This window comes from Gymnoscopelus braueri, assembly GCF_963280865.1.
Source record: "Gymnoscopelus braueri genome assembly, chromosome: 20".
In the NCBI taxonomy this organism is placed as follows: domain Eukaryota; kingdom Metazoa; phylum Chordata; class Actinopteri; order Myctophiformes; family Myctophidae; genus Gymnoscopelus; species Gymnoscopelus braueri.
This window is the reverse complement of record NC_137622.1, coordinates 15,195,549-15,211,511: the sequence shown is the minus strand read 5'-3', so window position 1 is coordinate 15,211,511 and position 15,963 is coordinate 15,195,549. Positions and strand designations below refer to the sequence as shown.

General features: G+C 42.2%; 2 protein-coding genes across 3 annotated transcripts; one reads left to right on the top strand and one right to left on the bottom strand.

Moving 5' to 3' along the window:
* Positions 1–310: 310 nt before the first annotated feature.
* On the bottom strand, positions 311–1,822 carry LOC308075563 (sodium-dependent lysophosphatidylcholine symporter 1-B-like; the record flags this gene model as incomplete). The annotated part of the gene is made up of 1 exon (XM_080415509.1): positions 311–1,822. The coding sequence occupies one exon, from the start codon at positions 1,820–1,822 to the stop codon at positions 311–313; it is 1,512 nt and encodes a 503-aa protein (XP_080271635.1).
* Positions 1,823–5,407: 3,585 nt separating this feature from the next.
* gtpbp10 (GTP-binding protein 10 (putative)) lies at positions 5,408–13,210 on the top strand. 2 transcript variants are annotated; one of them, XM_080415748.1, is made up of 10 exons: positions 5,408–5,479; positions 7,364–7,557; positions 9,563–9,654; positions 10,016–10,160; positions 11,389–11,462; positions 11,576–11,628; positions 11,755–11,862; positions 12,167–12,244; positions 12,518–12,641; positions 12,793–13,210. In XM_080415748.1, exons 1-10 carry the CDS (start codon positions 5,447–5,449, stop codon positions 12,948–12,950), a joined length of 1,059 nt encoding a protein of 352 aa, XP_080271874.1. In that variant the 5' UTR covers positions 5,408–5,446; the 3' UTR covers positions 12,951–13,210. The 2 variants fall into 2 exon arrangements, with proteins under 2 accessions (XP_080271874.1, XP_080271873.1); XM_080415747.1 differs by having other exon boundaries at positions 12,718–13,210.
* The last annotated feature ends 2,753 nt before the right edge of the window (positions 13,211–15,963 follow it).

The window sequence follows — 15,963 nt, the reverse complement described above, 5'->3', positions numbered from 1 at the left end:
TTGGTGCTATCGGCCCAGTAGTCTGCAAGATTAGCTGCGGACAGACACACACTGGTCTGGAATGTGTGAAACTCCATATTTTATGCTGAAAACTGCAGCAGATGTTCTTGCAGCACTATATGTTCAATATTACTATTATGGAGATAAGTCATCTCCATATTTGCGTAATGTATAGATAGATACTCAATATATAAAATATAATAAAAGATACAAATATATAGGTTAAACTAGCAGGTATCCATTGTGTGGGTGAACTTGGAGGCCAGTGTATGATATCAGGCAGACAATGGTGGTCTCTGTCGAGCTCATTTCAAATTCTGCTTTGGCTGTCCTTCAGTTCCTGGAGCACTTTCTTGTTTCTTTGCCTCCTTTTCTCATCTATTGGGTAAGAGTGGAATATATACAAGCCAAACGCAATGAGGACGATGGGCACAACAGAGATTAGAATTTTCAGCGTTAAGTTAACCAGATAAGGCTGTTCACAGCCTCGAGTACGATAGCCTGCCTTATCTAAGGTCAGTGTGGAAATGCCCACAGAGAGTCCACTGGCAAATTTTATGAAGAAGACGTAGAATGAGTAGAAGATTGGCTCGTGGCCGGTGGAGTCAGGGTTGGCAACCTTGAAGTCATCAACCACATCGGGAAGCATCGACCACGGCAACAGGAAGACTGCGGACAAGCTCACTCCCGCAGCAAAGATGAGGCAGTAGGTGAGGTCCTTGTTCTCCACCAGAGCCAACAGAACCATGAAGGGAATACCAAAACTGACTCCAAAGTAAACAGCTGTCTTCTTCCCATACTTAATCAAGAACCACTGCCAGAAGGGGATGGTCAAGCAAGCGGAAACCATGCCTACCAGTAACATGTTTTGGAAGTCATCCCTGAAGCCTAGTGTATAGATGGCGAATAAGGCAAAGTTCCCCTCCAGGAAAAAGTAGGCCATTGATGTGGTGACTAAGCCCAACATCAGTTTGGCATAGGGTCCATGCCCAACCACCATCCTTATTGCCTGCATGAAAGACTTGGAGTTGGGATGACAGGTTTCTTTTCTCTCCCTCACCCCAAAGAACAGAACAATAACACAGAGAATGTATAAGCTGCAGATAACAGCCGCGGCAATCAAGTAGTCATTTTTGGTGTCATCCAGGGAGGCTGAGAGTTGGGGTCGTGGGTCGAGGTAGTGGGTAGCGTTGGCAGTGCGCAGGGAGGTAGAATCGGCATCACTGGTTGTATTGATGCATGGTGCAGTTTTCACTATCTGCCCCTGGATGGCTGTAGCGGACACAGTGGCAAGAATTTCCACGCCCAGCCTGTAAGCAGTTAACGAGTCTCTCTCTGTCTGCTCTGAGGTGATGAACATGGTGAGGGAAGTGTAGGGCACCTGAAAGCAAGTCTGTAGTGTCTGGAATATGCAGCAGAACCCCAGGTACCACATGACTCTGCCATCCACAAAAGGGGGAACGTACCATATGAGGAAATATGAAATCACAGCGAATGGAGTGGACACCAGAATCCAGGGCATCATTTGTCCGCACCGCGTCCATGGGCTGCGGGCAACCAGATAGCCCATAGTTGGGTCTGTTATTGCATCCCATGCTCGGCCCACAAACAGGATGATGGAAGCATAGAAGGGGTCGAGCTCAGCTATGTCCAGTAGGAAGACCTGCAGGAAGATGCCCAGTGGAACTCCCGTGAGCTGGTAAGGCGCTCCACCAACGGCATAGCAGATTTTAGTGAAGAGTGACAATCTGTTCTTCGGCTCATTCGGCAGAGCGATGTGATCTGAGCTAATCTGATCTTCCTGTTTATTCAATAAACTCATACTGGATGCCAGAGCCAGGGCATGTACTTGTTTTACAATTAAACAGTTCTGACTCTGATTATCTCTATAAGCCTAGCTAAACGTCTGTGGATTTTTTTCATCCGTAGACCACCTTATATAGGCTGACCAAGTGCTGGTCTGCCGTCACACACAAAACAAACCGTTGCCTATGTTACGGGTCCAGGGATAAGTACGACATTAACAAAACTGTCATCTGTAATTAACCACATAATATAGGGTTGACGGGGACCGGTTGACGCGGGAGTTCTTGCTCGGATCAGCTGGGATCGCGCCACGATCATTAATGTTTTGTCCACCTGCACCTAGCGGGGAAAAACAAGCTGACCGCAATCCAGCTCTTGCCGCCCGCGCGCGTGTGCACAAACGAGCGTGAGCGCGCGAATTTCACGGGACCGCGCCCGCCGGCCTCTCAGCCCCTCAACTTCTCAGCGCGTCCCAAATAATCGCCCGCCTCTCATTGAAAATGAATAGGCGCGTCGGCCGCTCCCCGTCTGAAACGACCTTAACTCTGGTGTCTTTATAGGACCCAGGCATGTCATTATAGGCAAACATACAAAAACCTTTAGTCACTGTCAGTTAGTATTTCTCTATACAGTGGTTCTTGCCCCGCCCCCCCCCCCAAAAAAAATCATGTCACAGGTTGAGAACCACTGTATAGAGAAATATATTTTACAATTATCAAAAGTAGGCAACAAACTTGGTCAAACATTGGTCAAATGTTCTAATAATAGAGGCAAATATTGTGAAACTAGTCGATCTATAAGCTCACAATGCCTCGCAACGCGAGTCGTCTTCTGGGGTTGTGTTGTGAGCTTGTAGATTGGCTATTTTCGGTGTACATATTTAGTGTCGAACAAAAACAAGAGCGGGCCTAGAATAGAGCCCATGGGAATCCGGTCAACTGGGTTTAAGTGGTTAAAAGTACATGTTCCCACAGTAGACTATGCAAATGGTTGAAACCAGCAGCGTATGGTGAATTTTAACGTTGACCGGGCCAGAATCGCGCAACAATGGCTGATAAGTCTATTGAGAACCGGTTTGACGGCGAAACTGGTTTTCTGATGGCCACTCATTAACAATTCGTCCGAATGCAAATGAGCCCCATTTGAAAACAAAGACGACTTATAGGGTGAGGGGCTGCTAATGTTGTTATGTTGATTTTTTTTCCTGGCGGATCTTGCCCCACAGACCGGGCCATGGCCTCGTTGGCCCCAATGACTGTACGCCTCTGGTTGAAACACATTCAAAAGTACAGTAGGATACACTGTCCCGTTACCAAACTTAACATTGAACTTCTGCAATAAATAGGTTACGGGCAGTGGTGATTTTTCTACTTTGGTGGTATGCTGTTTTAATGACGTCACGCGCACGTCGCTTAACTGTAGTACACTACAGGATTTAAGCAGGTCACACAATGGACCATTGATATGCATCCAGGCTCATTCCTATGTTAATTCACGCTGGTGACACTCGGCAGTCGGCCGCTTTTGTAAACTTTGTTTAGGGGTGTGAACTTAAAGGTAGGGTAAGTGATATTTTTTGGTTAAAACAAAAAGTATTTTGTTAAAAGGTTAAAATACTATATTCTGATAGTAATCATTGCTATATAGTGTTTTTTCAGTAACAGATGTCTCCCTGTCTCTCCAGCTCTTTAATAAACAGAAAATACATTTTTCGGTAGGTGTCAAAATCTCAGCCAATCAGGAGAAAGTACCCATTTTTAAGCTTAATTTGTATAGTGTTCCAGTTCCAATTTTGTCTGCTCATTTCTTAGTGTCATCACTTCCAATTTCACTTGTTTAATCTGTATCCTGATTGAGTTCTCTATCCTGATTGGATAAAATTGGAAATGAAACTGAAACTGAAACGAAAATGTATTTTCTGTTTTATAAAGAGATGGAGAGACAAGGAGACTCCTAATACTGAACAAACACTCTACTATAGCAATGAGTAGGCCTACTATCAGAATATAGAGCTATATTTTAACCAAAGCAAATCACTTACCCTACCTTTAACGGTTGTTTTGGAATCGATGCATGTGCATGCACGTGAAAATGGGAAAAATGTGCGTGCTCCTGAAAAAAGCAATGCAACACTGATTACAGGCCACTGAAATGCCGAAAGCTCTGCATGCGCGCGCGCGTGTCTGTCCTTCACGTAGGCCTATCGAGAACCGTCTGACCGATCGACCTCAAACTCGGTGTGCTGCGCATATGATATCACAGAGGACCTGGTGTCCAGAACCGTCGAGTCGATCAGTATGCCCACACATAGGCATATACAGAGATCCAGTTGCCTAGAACCGCCAATCCGACCAATATGCCCATATATGGGCATATTGATACCAAAACACTGATGACATCAGTGATCTCCATATATGGGTATACAAAGATTTCCATATATGGGCATAAAAGGGTCGTATGATGGTATTGTGCACCGAAAATAGCCGATCTACAAGCTCACAACATTGCATATTTCTGGTGTACAATGATGGTGTATGACAGATCGACACAGTTCTCAAGTTTGTCGACTCATCCAGAAAGATGCCATAATCCACGTTGCGCTGCAGGGCTAAAACAAGGACGCAGAGCTTTTTGGCATCAGTGTTCACTCAGAGGTCATTTACTACCGTGACTAGGGCAGTCTGTGCTGTGGTTGCCATGTAGCCTACTGTGGTTTGTATTAATATATATATATATATATATATATATATATATATATATATATATATATATATATATATATATATATATATATAAAAAGAGAATTTCACTGATTAAAAAAACACATTTTCTATAATCTTGCTTTAAAATGGAGGTTGGATATAGGCCCCATAGGACCCGGACAGTGAACGTTTTTGGGGGAGAATTGGCCGAAATTCCCGGCAAACTGTTGCTAATCATTCCAGGCATTCTGTAATAAGAATCCCCCCAGATCTGTGCCCTTACCAGCATGTATGATATTCCAAACCGTTTACACAGTATTCATTGCGTGTTAGTGATACATTGTTTATACGGTTAAACAGTGACACCTACAGGTTAAATAAAATCATTGCACCAGCAGCACTCTTGGGTGACGTACTGGATGTGGGCGGAGCTGTGCCGTCCAAACAGGAAACACAGCGGTCACACAAATCAGTGTTGCCATGTCCGCTTATTATAAGCGACTTTGGGCTTGTTTTTCTGTAAAGTTGCTTGTAAATATTAGTTGTGGGTTGCGTTTTTTTGGGCTTGTTTCTAAAGTTTAGTTGCTTATTTAGGTTTGTTTCCAATTTTTTTAAATTATCATTTAAACCAGTGGTTCTCAAATATTGTCATGAAAATGTTTTGTGCCGCAGGGAGCATTTGTGTTGTTAGAATGTTTTAAAAAATATTCAAAATATTCCACATTTGATTGGAAGAGTTTGTGGCCTCGTAGCCCCATTATGAACCTCTCCCTCCGCATACAGCTCCAGAGATTAGCTGTGTAGCGGAGAGGTTCGTAATGGGGATAGCGGCATAGTTGCTTCTTTTGGGCTTGTTTTCTTGGACCTGGTTGCTTATTTCTCTCACAAAATATGGCAACACTGTCCCCACGTTACTAGCAAAGCCTGGTCAATTCAAGATGGTCCATATTAGTAGGATTCTCTGGCGGAAGGTCAGTAGAAAATAGTTTTTTGTAGAAATATTGTGTAGAACAATGTTGCTAACGTCAGTTAAAATGTTTGGTTACCTTTAGACGATAGCCCTGAAACATGACTGCCATATCATGGCAGTCATGGATGAACTTCAACCTGGTGTTTGCACTTTCTGCCCTTTTGGCCCGTACGTGTACCTAAACGTTCGGATTTCAAATATAAAGTGCTTACCACATGGCCATGGATGTTACAATTATGTACGGGCCCTCATAAATACCCGTATCTTCCGTATTGTAAAAACAAAAACAAAAACATTTTAATCCGATCGGTACGGTGTCCACGTATCAGAGTGCAATACACCTTCCAACCGATAGGGTTGAGTGATTGAATGCATACTGAGAAAATGGCCACCGATCGGATTAAAATGCTTTTTATTGAACAATACGGAAGATACGGGTACTTCTGAGGGGCCGTCAGAATTGTAACATCCGTGGCCATGGGGTAAGCACTTTATATTTGAAATCTGAACGTTTTTGTAGATGTATGGACCGTAAATGGAGAAAGTGTGAACACCAGGTTGAAGTTCATACATGACATCCATGGTGGAGCCGTACATAGTGTTTACAAATAGCTCAAATGACACGCAAACACCATGTCTAGTCTTTGGAGATGGTCTCATATTCAACGTTTAATCAGTGGTGGAAAAAGTACTCAGATTTTTACTTTAAGTAAAAGTATGCAATATAGAAATACTCTTTTTAGTTACAAAAGTCCGGAATTGATTGATTGAATACTTTATCAGTTTGCAAAAAAATAGCACAGGAAAGTACAGTTCAATACAAGGTCTGCTAAGAGAATTTTAAACCCAAGAAAGCCTATGGCTTGTTTCCAATTGGGGTCCTTTGTACTTAATTGAAACTGTATTTGAGTAAAGTACAAACGTATTGGCATCAAAATGTACTTAAGCACCAAAAGTAAAAGTACTCATTGTGCAAAATGTCCCATTTCAAGTTTTCAAATGTAATTTATAAAAATCTTTTGAAAATAGCAGATGTACTACAAGCTCACAATAAAGTCGCATTGTGAGCTTAGATCTTCTATTTTCAAATGGCCGAAATATGCCTGAATAAGTGGTTAATGTATTGTATGTTCAAAGCAACTAGTAACTGAAGTTTTTAAATAATTGTAGTGGAGTAAAAGTACAATATTTCCCTCTGAGATGTAAAAATATTGAAAATTGGAAATACTCCAGTAAAGTACAAAACTACAAATACCTCAAAATTGTACTTAAGTACAGTATTTGAGTAAATGTACTTAGTTACTATCCACCACTGTTGTGTAGCGCTTTCCCAAACAAAGTTACAAAGTGCCTTACAGAACTAAAAATCACAGATACCACATATCATGTCTAATTTAGTAGCCTTGGATCAAGACCATCACATTTGATTGAGTCTGACTTTTACTCATTTGTATCTATGCAAATGTCAGAATCGATCAAATACATCTATGATAGTCTTGATCCAAGGCTAGTCTAATAGGATCATAATCTAGAACCACTGAACCACGGATGTACTACATATCATTCTACAGGATATTGGATGTAAATAATATTGTAATGTATAAAACAGACATCTTTAGATATGTACATTATCCTAGACCTATAGGCCTAGGATAATGTAACAATGTATAAACAAAGATATACCACACACATCTGTAGGATAATATACAAAGATATACCACCACATATATATATAGGATAATGTATAAACTCAAAGTTTAGTCAATGTCTAGTCCTTGGTGATTGTCTCCTATATTCCACATGTCCTGACTTCATGCTCCCAATTTTGGTTTGCAGCATCAAACTGGTGACCTGATAATGGAAACTTCTGTTTTCTCTCCCCCAGTATGGAAACTTTGTGGACAACCTGCGTTTCTACGTCCACGGAGGTTGTGGGGGCATGGGGCTGCCCCGGCTGGGGGGTCAGGGGGGAAAAGGCGGAGATGTGTGGGTGATGGCCAAAAAAGACATGACCTTGAAGAACATCAAGGACAAATACCCCCAGAAGCGCTTCTCAGGAGGAGTGGGAGTTAACAGCAGGTTGGTCTGAGTCTGTCACAAATGAAAATCAAAAAATACATTGGTAATTAACCCTGAGAGTGTACAAATGTAACGGAATTGTGACCCCATAAGGGTCAATTTGATTACATTTGTATACTCTCAAGAGTTATGTACATGTGGATTAAACACTGAGGATTTTGCAGATTGTATTGGCCGGTTTGGTACAGTAGGTAGTTGGTTGGTTTGCACAATACTGTAGGGATTTGACTGGGTTTGCTCATTACATTACAAGTGATGGAGTATTAAAACAAGTCGTGACACGGTCCTCGTCCAAGAGGGCGACATAGCCTGCTTAAATAGTAGATAAATAGATACGGTACACAATGCATCAATAACTTAATAACTGAGAGAGCAGTCTCTTCATGTGTATGATGGTGATGTAATAGGTGTGAGGCATGTAAAGTAAAAACAAAATAATCAGTCATAGCCTTATTTGTGTTCACAAATACACCAACAGCATAATGAAATTTTTTTCTATATGTGAGGTTTGGACATCGACATTCGCTGCACTGTGATTGGCCACCATTGTACCCCCCCCACCCATTGCACCCCCCAACCCTGCGCTGTGATTGGCCACCAGTGTACCCCCCTAACCCTGCACCGTGATTGGCCAATCACAGTCTATTCAGGACTGTGATTGGCTAGTGAAACATGACACATGTGCATAGCCCTATAAATAGGACTATGCACTTAAAAAAAACACATTTATGGGGTTTTTTAAGTTAGGGGTGTACAATGGTTGGTCCACAATATTACTTTTCTTTAAGTGAACTTCCATCACTGTGATGACCACTGTGACCACACCGCCCACTTCACACTGGGTGTAATTTTTGGACGGTGAAACCGCCCCTATATGTGAGGTTTGGACATCGACATTCCATTGCACCCCCCCAACCCTGCGCTGTGATTGGCCACCATTGTACCCCCTAACCCTGCACCGTGATTGGCCAATCACAGTCTATTCAGGACTGTGATTGGCTAGTGAAACATGACAATTGTGCATAGCCCTATAAATAGGACTATGCACTTTAAAAAAAAACATTTATGTTTTTTTTTAAGTTAGGGGTGTTGGTCCACAATATTACTTTTCTTTAAGTGAACTTCCATCACTGTGATGACCACTGTGACCACACCGCCCACTTCACACTGGGTGTGATTTTTGGGCGGTGAAACCGCCCCTATAAGTGAGATTTGGAAAAATGTACAAATATCTTGGGCAGTGAAACCGGCCCTGAAAGTGAGGTTTGGAAATTTGTACAATTATCCTGCGCTGTGATTGGCCAATCACAATCTATTCAGGACTGTGATTGGCCAGTGTCACATGACACATGTGCATAGCCCTATATAAGCAAACATAACTTGAAAAAAAACATGAATTGGTTTTTTTCAAGTTATGGTTTTGTCCATCATAAAGAGTGTTTCAATAAATGTATTTATCTTTTGTACATGATTGGTTGACTCCATTCAGTATTGTGATTAGCTAGCAAGACACCGCCCACTTCACACAGGGTGTGATTTTTTTTTAATATATCCGATTAGTCTGTTTATTAGTTAAATTAATTTAGACCTAAATGATGTTAAAGTACCATAATAATTACTAAATTACGGTATGCTCAAAACAAGTTGTTAATTCGGATCTTTTTATCTCTCCGTCAGGGAAGGGAGACATAAAAGTTATGGGTTGTAGCTTAGCCCAGCAGGCGAAAACAAAACATCTAATTTTATAATAAGACACGCATTCAAGTTGTAAACAGCTCAGTGTAGTTTGGGAGGTGGGGGTATTGTATATTCGCTGAAGGATTAACACAACACAAAAAGCTTTAAAGAGAAGTGTGCGGAGATCTCTTACAGCAGCGAGGAGATCTCCTTGCTGTAAGACTAAGTAATTGCAATGCAGGTGAATCCCTGATATTCTAATGTGACTGATTAAAAGCTTTTGCGGTAGGAGTGAAGTTCAGATTTTGTGTTTGTGGTGGTGTTTCAGTATCCGTGCTTTGAGAGGGGAGAAGGGACAGGATAAGGAGATCTACGCTCCTGTCGGTATCACCGTTACCAGCGATGATGGCCAAGTGCTTGGTACGTAAAGAAGCACCTACATGCACTACGCCACCCTGTCAGCTTGCTTTACTGTACATTGAAGAGTATGTAAGTGATATACACGCGCAAATATGGTGCAAAGTGCTACGGTTTCTGCTGTGTGTCTGTGTGTGTGTCTAGATGTAACTTAACTCATTGACTGCCAACTTTTGCTGTATCGGAAATGTACCGAACAGTGACAACTCTGCATCGAACTGAACTGCACCGTGAAGTTTGTAACTGTACTGTACAATATGTCATGCAAAAAAAGAGTCTGTGAGAGGAACTACTTGCAGTAGATGATTTTATGTTGTCACTGTGTTGTTTCTGTGTCCGTCTTGTGTCCGTCTGTTGGCTGTAGGTGAGCTGAATGCAGAGGGGGAGCGAGTGTTGGTGGCACGGGGCGGGCGGGGTGGGTCTTTCCACTCAGCGTTCCACCCCAGTAAAGGTCAATTCAAACACATCCGGCTGGACCTCAAACTTATTGCCGACCTGGGCATGGTGGGGTGAGAACACACACACACACACCCCCCACACTGGAAATATCAAATGAAAGAAAGGTGCTTTAGAAAAAAAAAAGGGATGGTGTGTGCAAATATTGGTCAGCAGCGTTATGACTCAATAAAACATAACTAATATTGTTTTCAGGCCCTGTTGTGATTATCTCAATGTCTCACAATGTAGCCTTAGTCACACCGAACTTTAATTCTGCCTATGCTTTTCAATGGGAACAGAGCGTTTTGGCAGAAATCCGCAAATGGCAACAAACCGCTCCATTCCCATTAAAAAGCATTGACAGAATCCCCTCGCATAGGTAAAATTCCAGTTCGGTGTGACCGCACCCTTAACACATTGAATGCCAGTCGCGTAGATCTACGCGAACCTATTTAAAGCCGCAGCGTGCCAGTCGCGTAGATCTACGCGAACCGCCGATTCCCATTGAAATTGCCCCAGGTGCACTTTCCGAATTTTTTTGATCCATTTCCGTTTCCAGTTTCCGGTCGGAAACAGAATTATTCGGGTTCCGTTTTTTTCGATCATATCCGCTTCCTGTCTGGGATCCTGTTTAAAACTCAATTTTCTCGGTTGTTGTTTTTCTCCTCGCTGATCACTGTTTAGCGTTGATCTGCTGTATCTTCAAGATGGCGGCACGGATTTGGAAACTATTTTCGCTGGCCGTTTCTCACAGATCCGCTGTGTGTTTAGAACCAAATGAACGCGCACTTTTAACTTATTTAGCGAGGTCTGTGGCGACATGAAAAAAACAAAAAAACAACAATAAAACGCTGGCACTGGTGAGTACATTATGAGATTAAACTCTGGCATGGAATGTGTTAAAGGGCATATAAATAAAACGTATGAAAAGGAATAATGAAAAGAAAATAATACTTCCACAGAGCTTTTAAAAATGTGTGGAATTAAAGGATTGCTTTTCCCCAAAAACAAACTTTATGATTGTGAAACAATTCATACAGTAGTACTGTATACTGCATGTCTCTTGACGCACTGTTCATAGTACTTTACACACATGTTAACACTCACTGGTTCATAGTACTGGAAAAAAAAAGGAATATTTTGTATACATTTTAACAACACAAATATTATATGGGGGTCTGTGGCACAACATAATTTCAGATTGGGGGTGTGTGGCCAAACACACTTACTTTGGGGGTCCTTGACATGAAAAAGTTAAGAAAGTTAAGAAAATGTTAACACTCACACTGGTTCACACAGGTTCCCCAATGCAGGAAAATCTTCCCTACTGTCTGCCCTGTCCCATGCAACACCGCAGGTTGCTAGCTACGCCTGTGAGTATACCCCACACACACACACACACACACACACACACACACACACACACACACACACACACACACACACGTCAGCATCTTTCTAAAAATCATCATCATCTCACTCACAGTCACCACCGTAAGACCAGAGATTGGTAAACTGATGTACCCGGATCACAAACAGGTGAGTGAAGGCCGACTACAACCATGTATTAGATATATAAGTAGTTTGTATGTCCTTAAATTTCATGTCCTTGTATGTCCTTAATTTATACAGTATATATTATATTAGTTGATTGTATGTCCTTAGATTTCACTAGCTGACCTTCCCGGCCTGATAGAAGGCGCTCACCTCAACAAGGGCATGGGGCACAAGTTCCTCAAACACGTGGAGAGAACCAAACAACTGCTGTTTGTGGTGAGTAATAGTAGTAGGTAGTACTGCAGTACAGGAGTTTTGTCCACTCTGCTACAAACAGCCTCTCTAACAAGATGCATTTATGGGGATTCTTTGTGTTGTCTTTACCTGTATGTTGCTGTGTTGTATGCTGCTGTGTTTGTGTTTTTGTGTTGAACAGGCTGCGAAAACAGATATCCTTCTGGGACAAATAAAGTTAGAATGATCTAACAACCTTAGTAGTACTGTAGTAACTAACTACAGTAGAATGTTGTAATGTTGTAACAGTAGAATGTTAATGCTCCACTCTCTCTCTCATCTGTAGGTGGATGTCTGTGGGTTCCAGTTGGCCAGCAAAACGCAGTTCAGGTCGGCATTTGAGGCTGTACAGCTCCTGACTAGGGTGAGAACCAGTCAGAATGACTGAGTGGCTAGAGATTCTAGGGCTGGGCGATATGACTTCAAATCAATATCACGATTATTGCAAACATTTGCCTTGATTGCAATGAATGAACGATTATTAAAAAAAATTATATAGTTAAAATAGCAGATCTACAAGCTCACAACGCATTGCATCGCGACCTAAATTTCTAGCAAAGTTTTATGATGCTTTTACACATCACTATAATGCAGGTGAATTACTGAATATATAATCTTTATGGGTCTCCTCCTGCAGGAGTTGGAGCTTTACAAGAAGGAGCTGTTGTGTAAGCCTGTGTTGCTCGCCGTAAATAAGATGGACCTCCCTGATGCGGAGGACAGACTGGCAGAGCTGCAGGAGCAGTTAGAAAACCCACACGGTAAGTCTGGTGGACTGTAAACTCATTCTTCCAGTCAAATGGTTTGCCTGTTATAATAGCTCACCTCCTCCTGCAGAGTTCCTCCACCTGTTGCCTCCTGACATGGTCCCGACCAAACAGCTGACATTTAGTCATGTGGTTCCTGTGTCAGCCTGCAGCGGTCAGGGGACGGACCAGCTCAAAACCCTCATCCGACACTCCCTGGACCAGGATGCTGCCACGGCAGAGGAGAGCAGCCATCAGGACAGACTGCAGGTTCTCAGAAAGACGGCCTCCATACCTGTATGGGGCAAGAGCTCTGCACTATGAACTGCAACCACTTGCAATATCCTCACGGCACACCAGTGGTCCCCGACCCACAGTTTGAGAATCACTGGCATAGTGTATCCTCTCTTTTACATAGCCTTGTTACAGGTGAACGAGTTCTGTCATAGCTGAAGGGAGGGCTTGTGACTTTACATTGACTAATACTGCTTCATTCGAGTACACTTGTGTTTTGAATTGTGTTGCTCATTTGCCATGTTGTAAATACTTTTGTATGTATGTTGTAATATAAAATAAAGAGGCCTTTGTGGCAGCTGTAGTGCTCATGGTAATTGTAAACTAGCTAAAATTATCTGAAAACTCACATAATCTTATTCACAGCAACACTCTTCACATCCTAATTATGTCCCAAATTCACACCTTGGAGCTGTGCAATATAACCACTGAGTCAGCTACAGGACCGCTCAGTGATGGACAAACTGGAGAAGAGTGTGCGTGTCCTGGACCGCGTGCTGTTTTTCTGATGGTTCCACTTCATCAAACATTCACAAATGCACAGAAAGTAGCATTATTACATGACACTTCTGACACTGAGTGTGTAGTACTATGGAAAGTGGCTGTTCACAAGCAGTGATCATTACATTTATGATGGAGATGTCTGTCTGTCTCTTATCACAGGCATCTGAACAGTTGAAAGTCAGTGGCTCAATTATTTACATGTCAACTGTTTTTGTCAATTTACTATTGATTTATAATGTATACATTCTCAATGCTTTAAAAATGGTACATTCTATATTTGAAGGCTGCCACAAAATGTTTGATGGTTATGATTGATCTAATGACCAACACATTTCACATATTCAGGGATTATTTTAGGTATTTTCAACACATTGGCTTAATTGATTATGAGAACATTAGTGATATATTCATTCTACTGTTCTGTGGCCAGTAGAGGCAGAGTTGTTTCTAATAACTCATAACTCTGAATCAAGGCCCTAATCAGTCAAATCAGTGTTACAGTAAGTGAACTAATGTTGACTTTCTTTCTGTCAGCAGAACATCAGATGTGAGGGTGATGTAGATTGGTGGAAAGCAGTCTGGGAGCTGGAGAGTGCATACAGTACTGCAGAAACCTTTCTATAGCCTTTTTATAATCCATGACCTCATGGTAAACCATAAAGAGATCAAATACTTATCCTACATTGACTCTTTTGATGCCACCATGTGACCAATGAACTGTCAGTGATCAATATAGGATACAGACAGATGTTCCCTCTCAAATTAATGTGAAATCATTATGTTGTAAGAGTACTTTATAGTACTTTTTATAGAATATAGAAAGACCTTACCCATTGGCCTGATGGCCTCAGATAGAATGGTGAATTAAGCGGACGGGTGGAGTCACTGTAGTGTAGACCAACGGTTCCCAAACTTTTCAGGCTGTGACACCCCAAAAGAATCATATTTGAACTGGGGACCCCCCCACCCTGACAAGCACTTTGAATTGTAGGTGTTGAGGCATTAAATTTAGTTTAACTCGGTTCCACAGATAATTCCTCGCAATGTGAGGCGTTGTGAGCTTGTAGATCAGCTATTTTCAATAGCTTGTTGTCTCCGCCAGGCCGAAAGGCATGGCGAGAGAGTATGTTTTGCCCCCTGTCCGTCCGTCCGTCCTTCTGACAGCGACCGTTGGCCCGGTCGCTGTGAAACTGCCCACACACACACTCCCTGGATGCCACAGCAGAACCTCTGGCCCACATTTTTCAGATCAGCCTGTCATAGCGCCACCATGAGGCCGACTTTTGCAAAACACATTTTTTGATACTACAACAGATTTTGTCCAAAAAACACACAAATCGGTCCATAGAATCTCTATAGTCATGTGATCAACACGGATCTGTCCGCTTTTCCATATTCCATTCTGATTGGCTAAGATTGGCTTCCAAAGTTTGCAGGATTGGTTCATTTTGAACAAAATGCCTCAAATGCAGCATGCGATTTCCGTGAAATTTTCCACGTAGATTCCCACTTGGCCCAGGAAGAAATCCCACCCTTTTCACATTGGCCTGTTATAGCGCCACCAGAAGGTCTAATTTAGGAAACCACAATTTTTTTTTTACAAAATGCCTCAAATCATGAACGCAGTCCGATTGCCATGCAAGGCCTAAGAAGAAATGGTACCCTTTTCACATTGGCCTATTATAGCGCCACCAGGTGGCCATAATAACCTACCTGACCTGGCGGAGACTTGTGCTCTAGTTTTGTTTTTTGTTCAGTTTGTTGGTTACTTTTGACGTAGTAATGGTCTTATTATTATTATTTCATTTAAAAGTCCTTAAATTGTCACTTTAGAAATGTGCAGATACCCTGTATACACTTATACTGTATGTTGGTTTGGTTTGTTTACTGTTGAGTGAGAAAACAATGTTGCACATAAAGCTAATCATCTGGGGACCCAGTGAAACAGGGGCTGGGTGCATCTCAAGCAACCACAGCGATGGGGGCTGTGATTGCAACCATTGAGCTGAGCGCAACATATTCAGCCGACCGACCAGTCCACCAGGACTGTGGGATCTAAACTCTGCATGCTGCGTCGTGCACATTAACAAGGCAGTTCTGAATCAAGTTTCTGCCTATTTTCAGAAACATATTTTAGTGTACTGTTTAACTTTAAAAACTCTGACAGGCTCGCACATGGAGGTAGTTCATGATGTTGGATGCATGATGCGCGTGTGTGTTATGGGCTCAGACCCGGAAGGAGGGTGACGTCATATCGGCATATGTGCTGGGTGAAAAGGTTTCTTTCAAATGAATGGGCACAGATTTTTTACGCCTTCTCCAGTTCTCTTATATATCTCCATGGGCAGTACCCTCTGCAGAATCCGTTATCAGAGTACTTGGAGGCCAGTCTGGAGCCGTGTGAAACTCCATACTTGGGATGGCTTACCCCAGGTGACGACATCAATGTGACGTAGTTATCTCTATATTTGCCATCCCAGTGGGCAAAAGAGCAGCAGAGTACTGATGCAATATGGTATTCACGAGGCACCCAAAGACT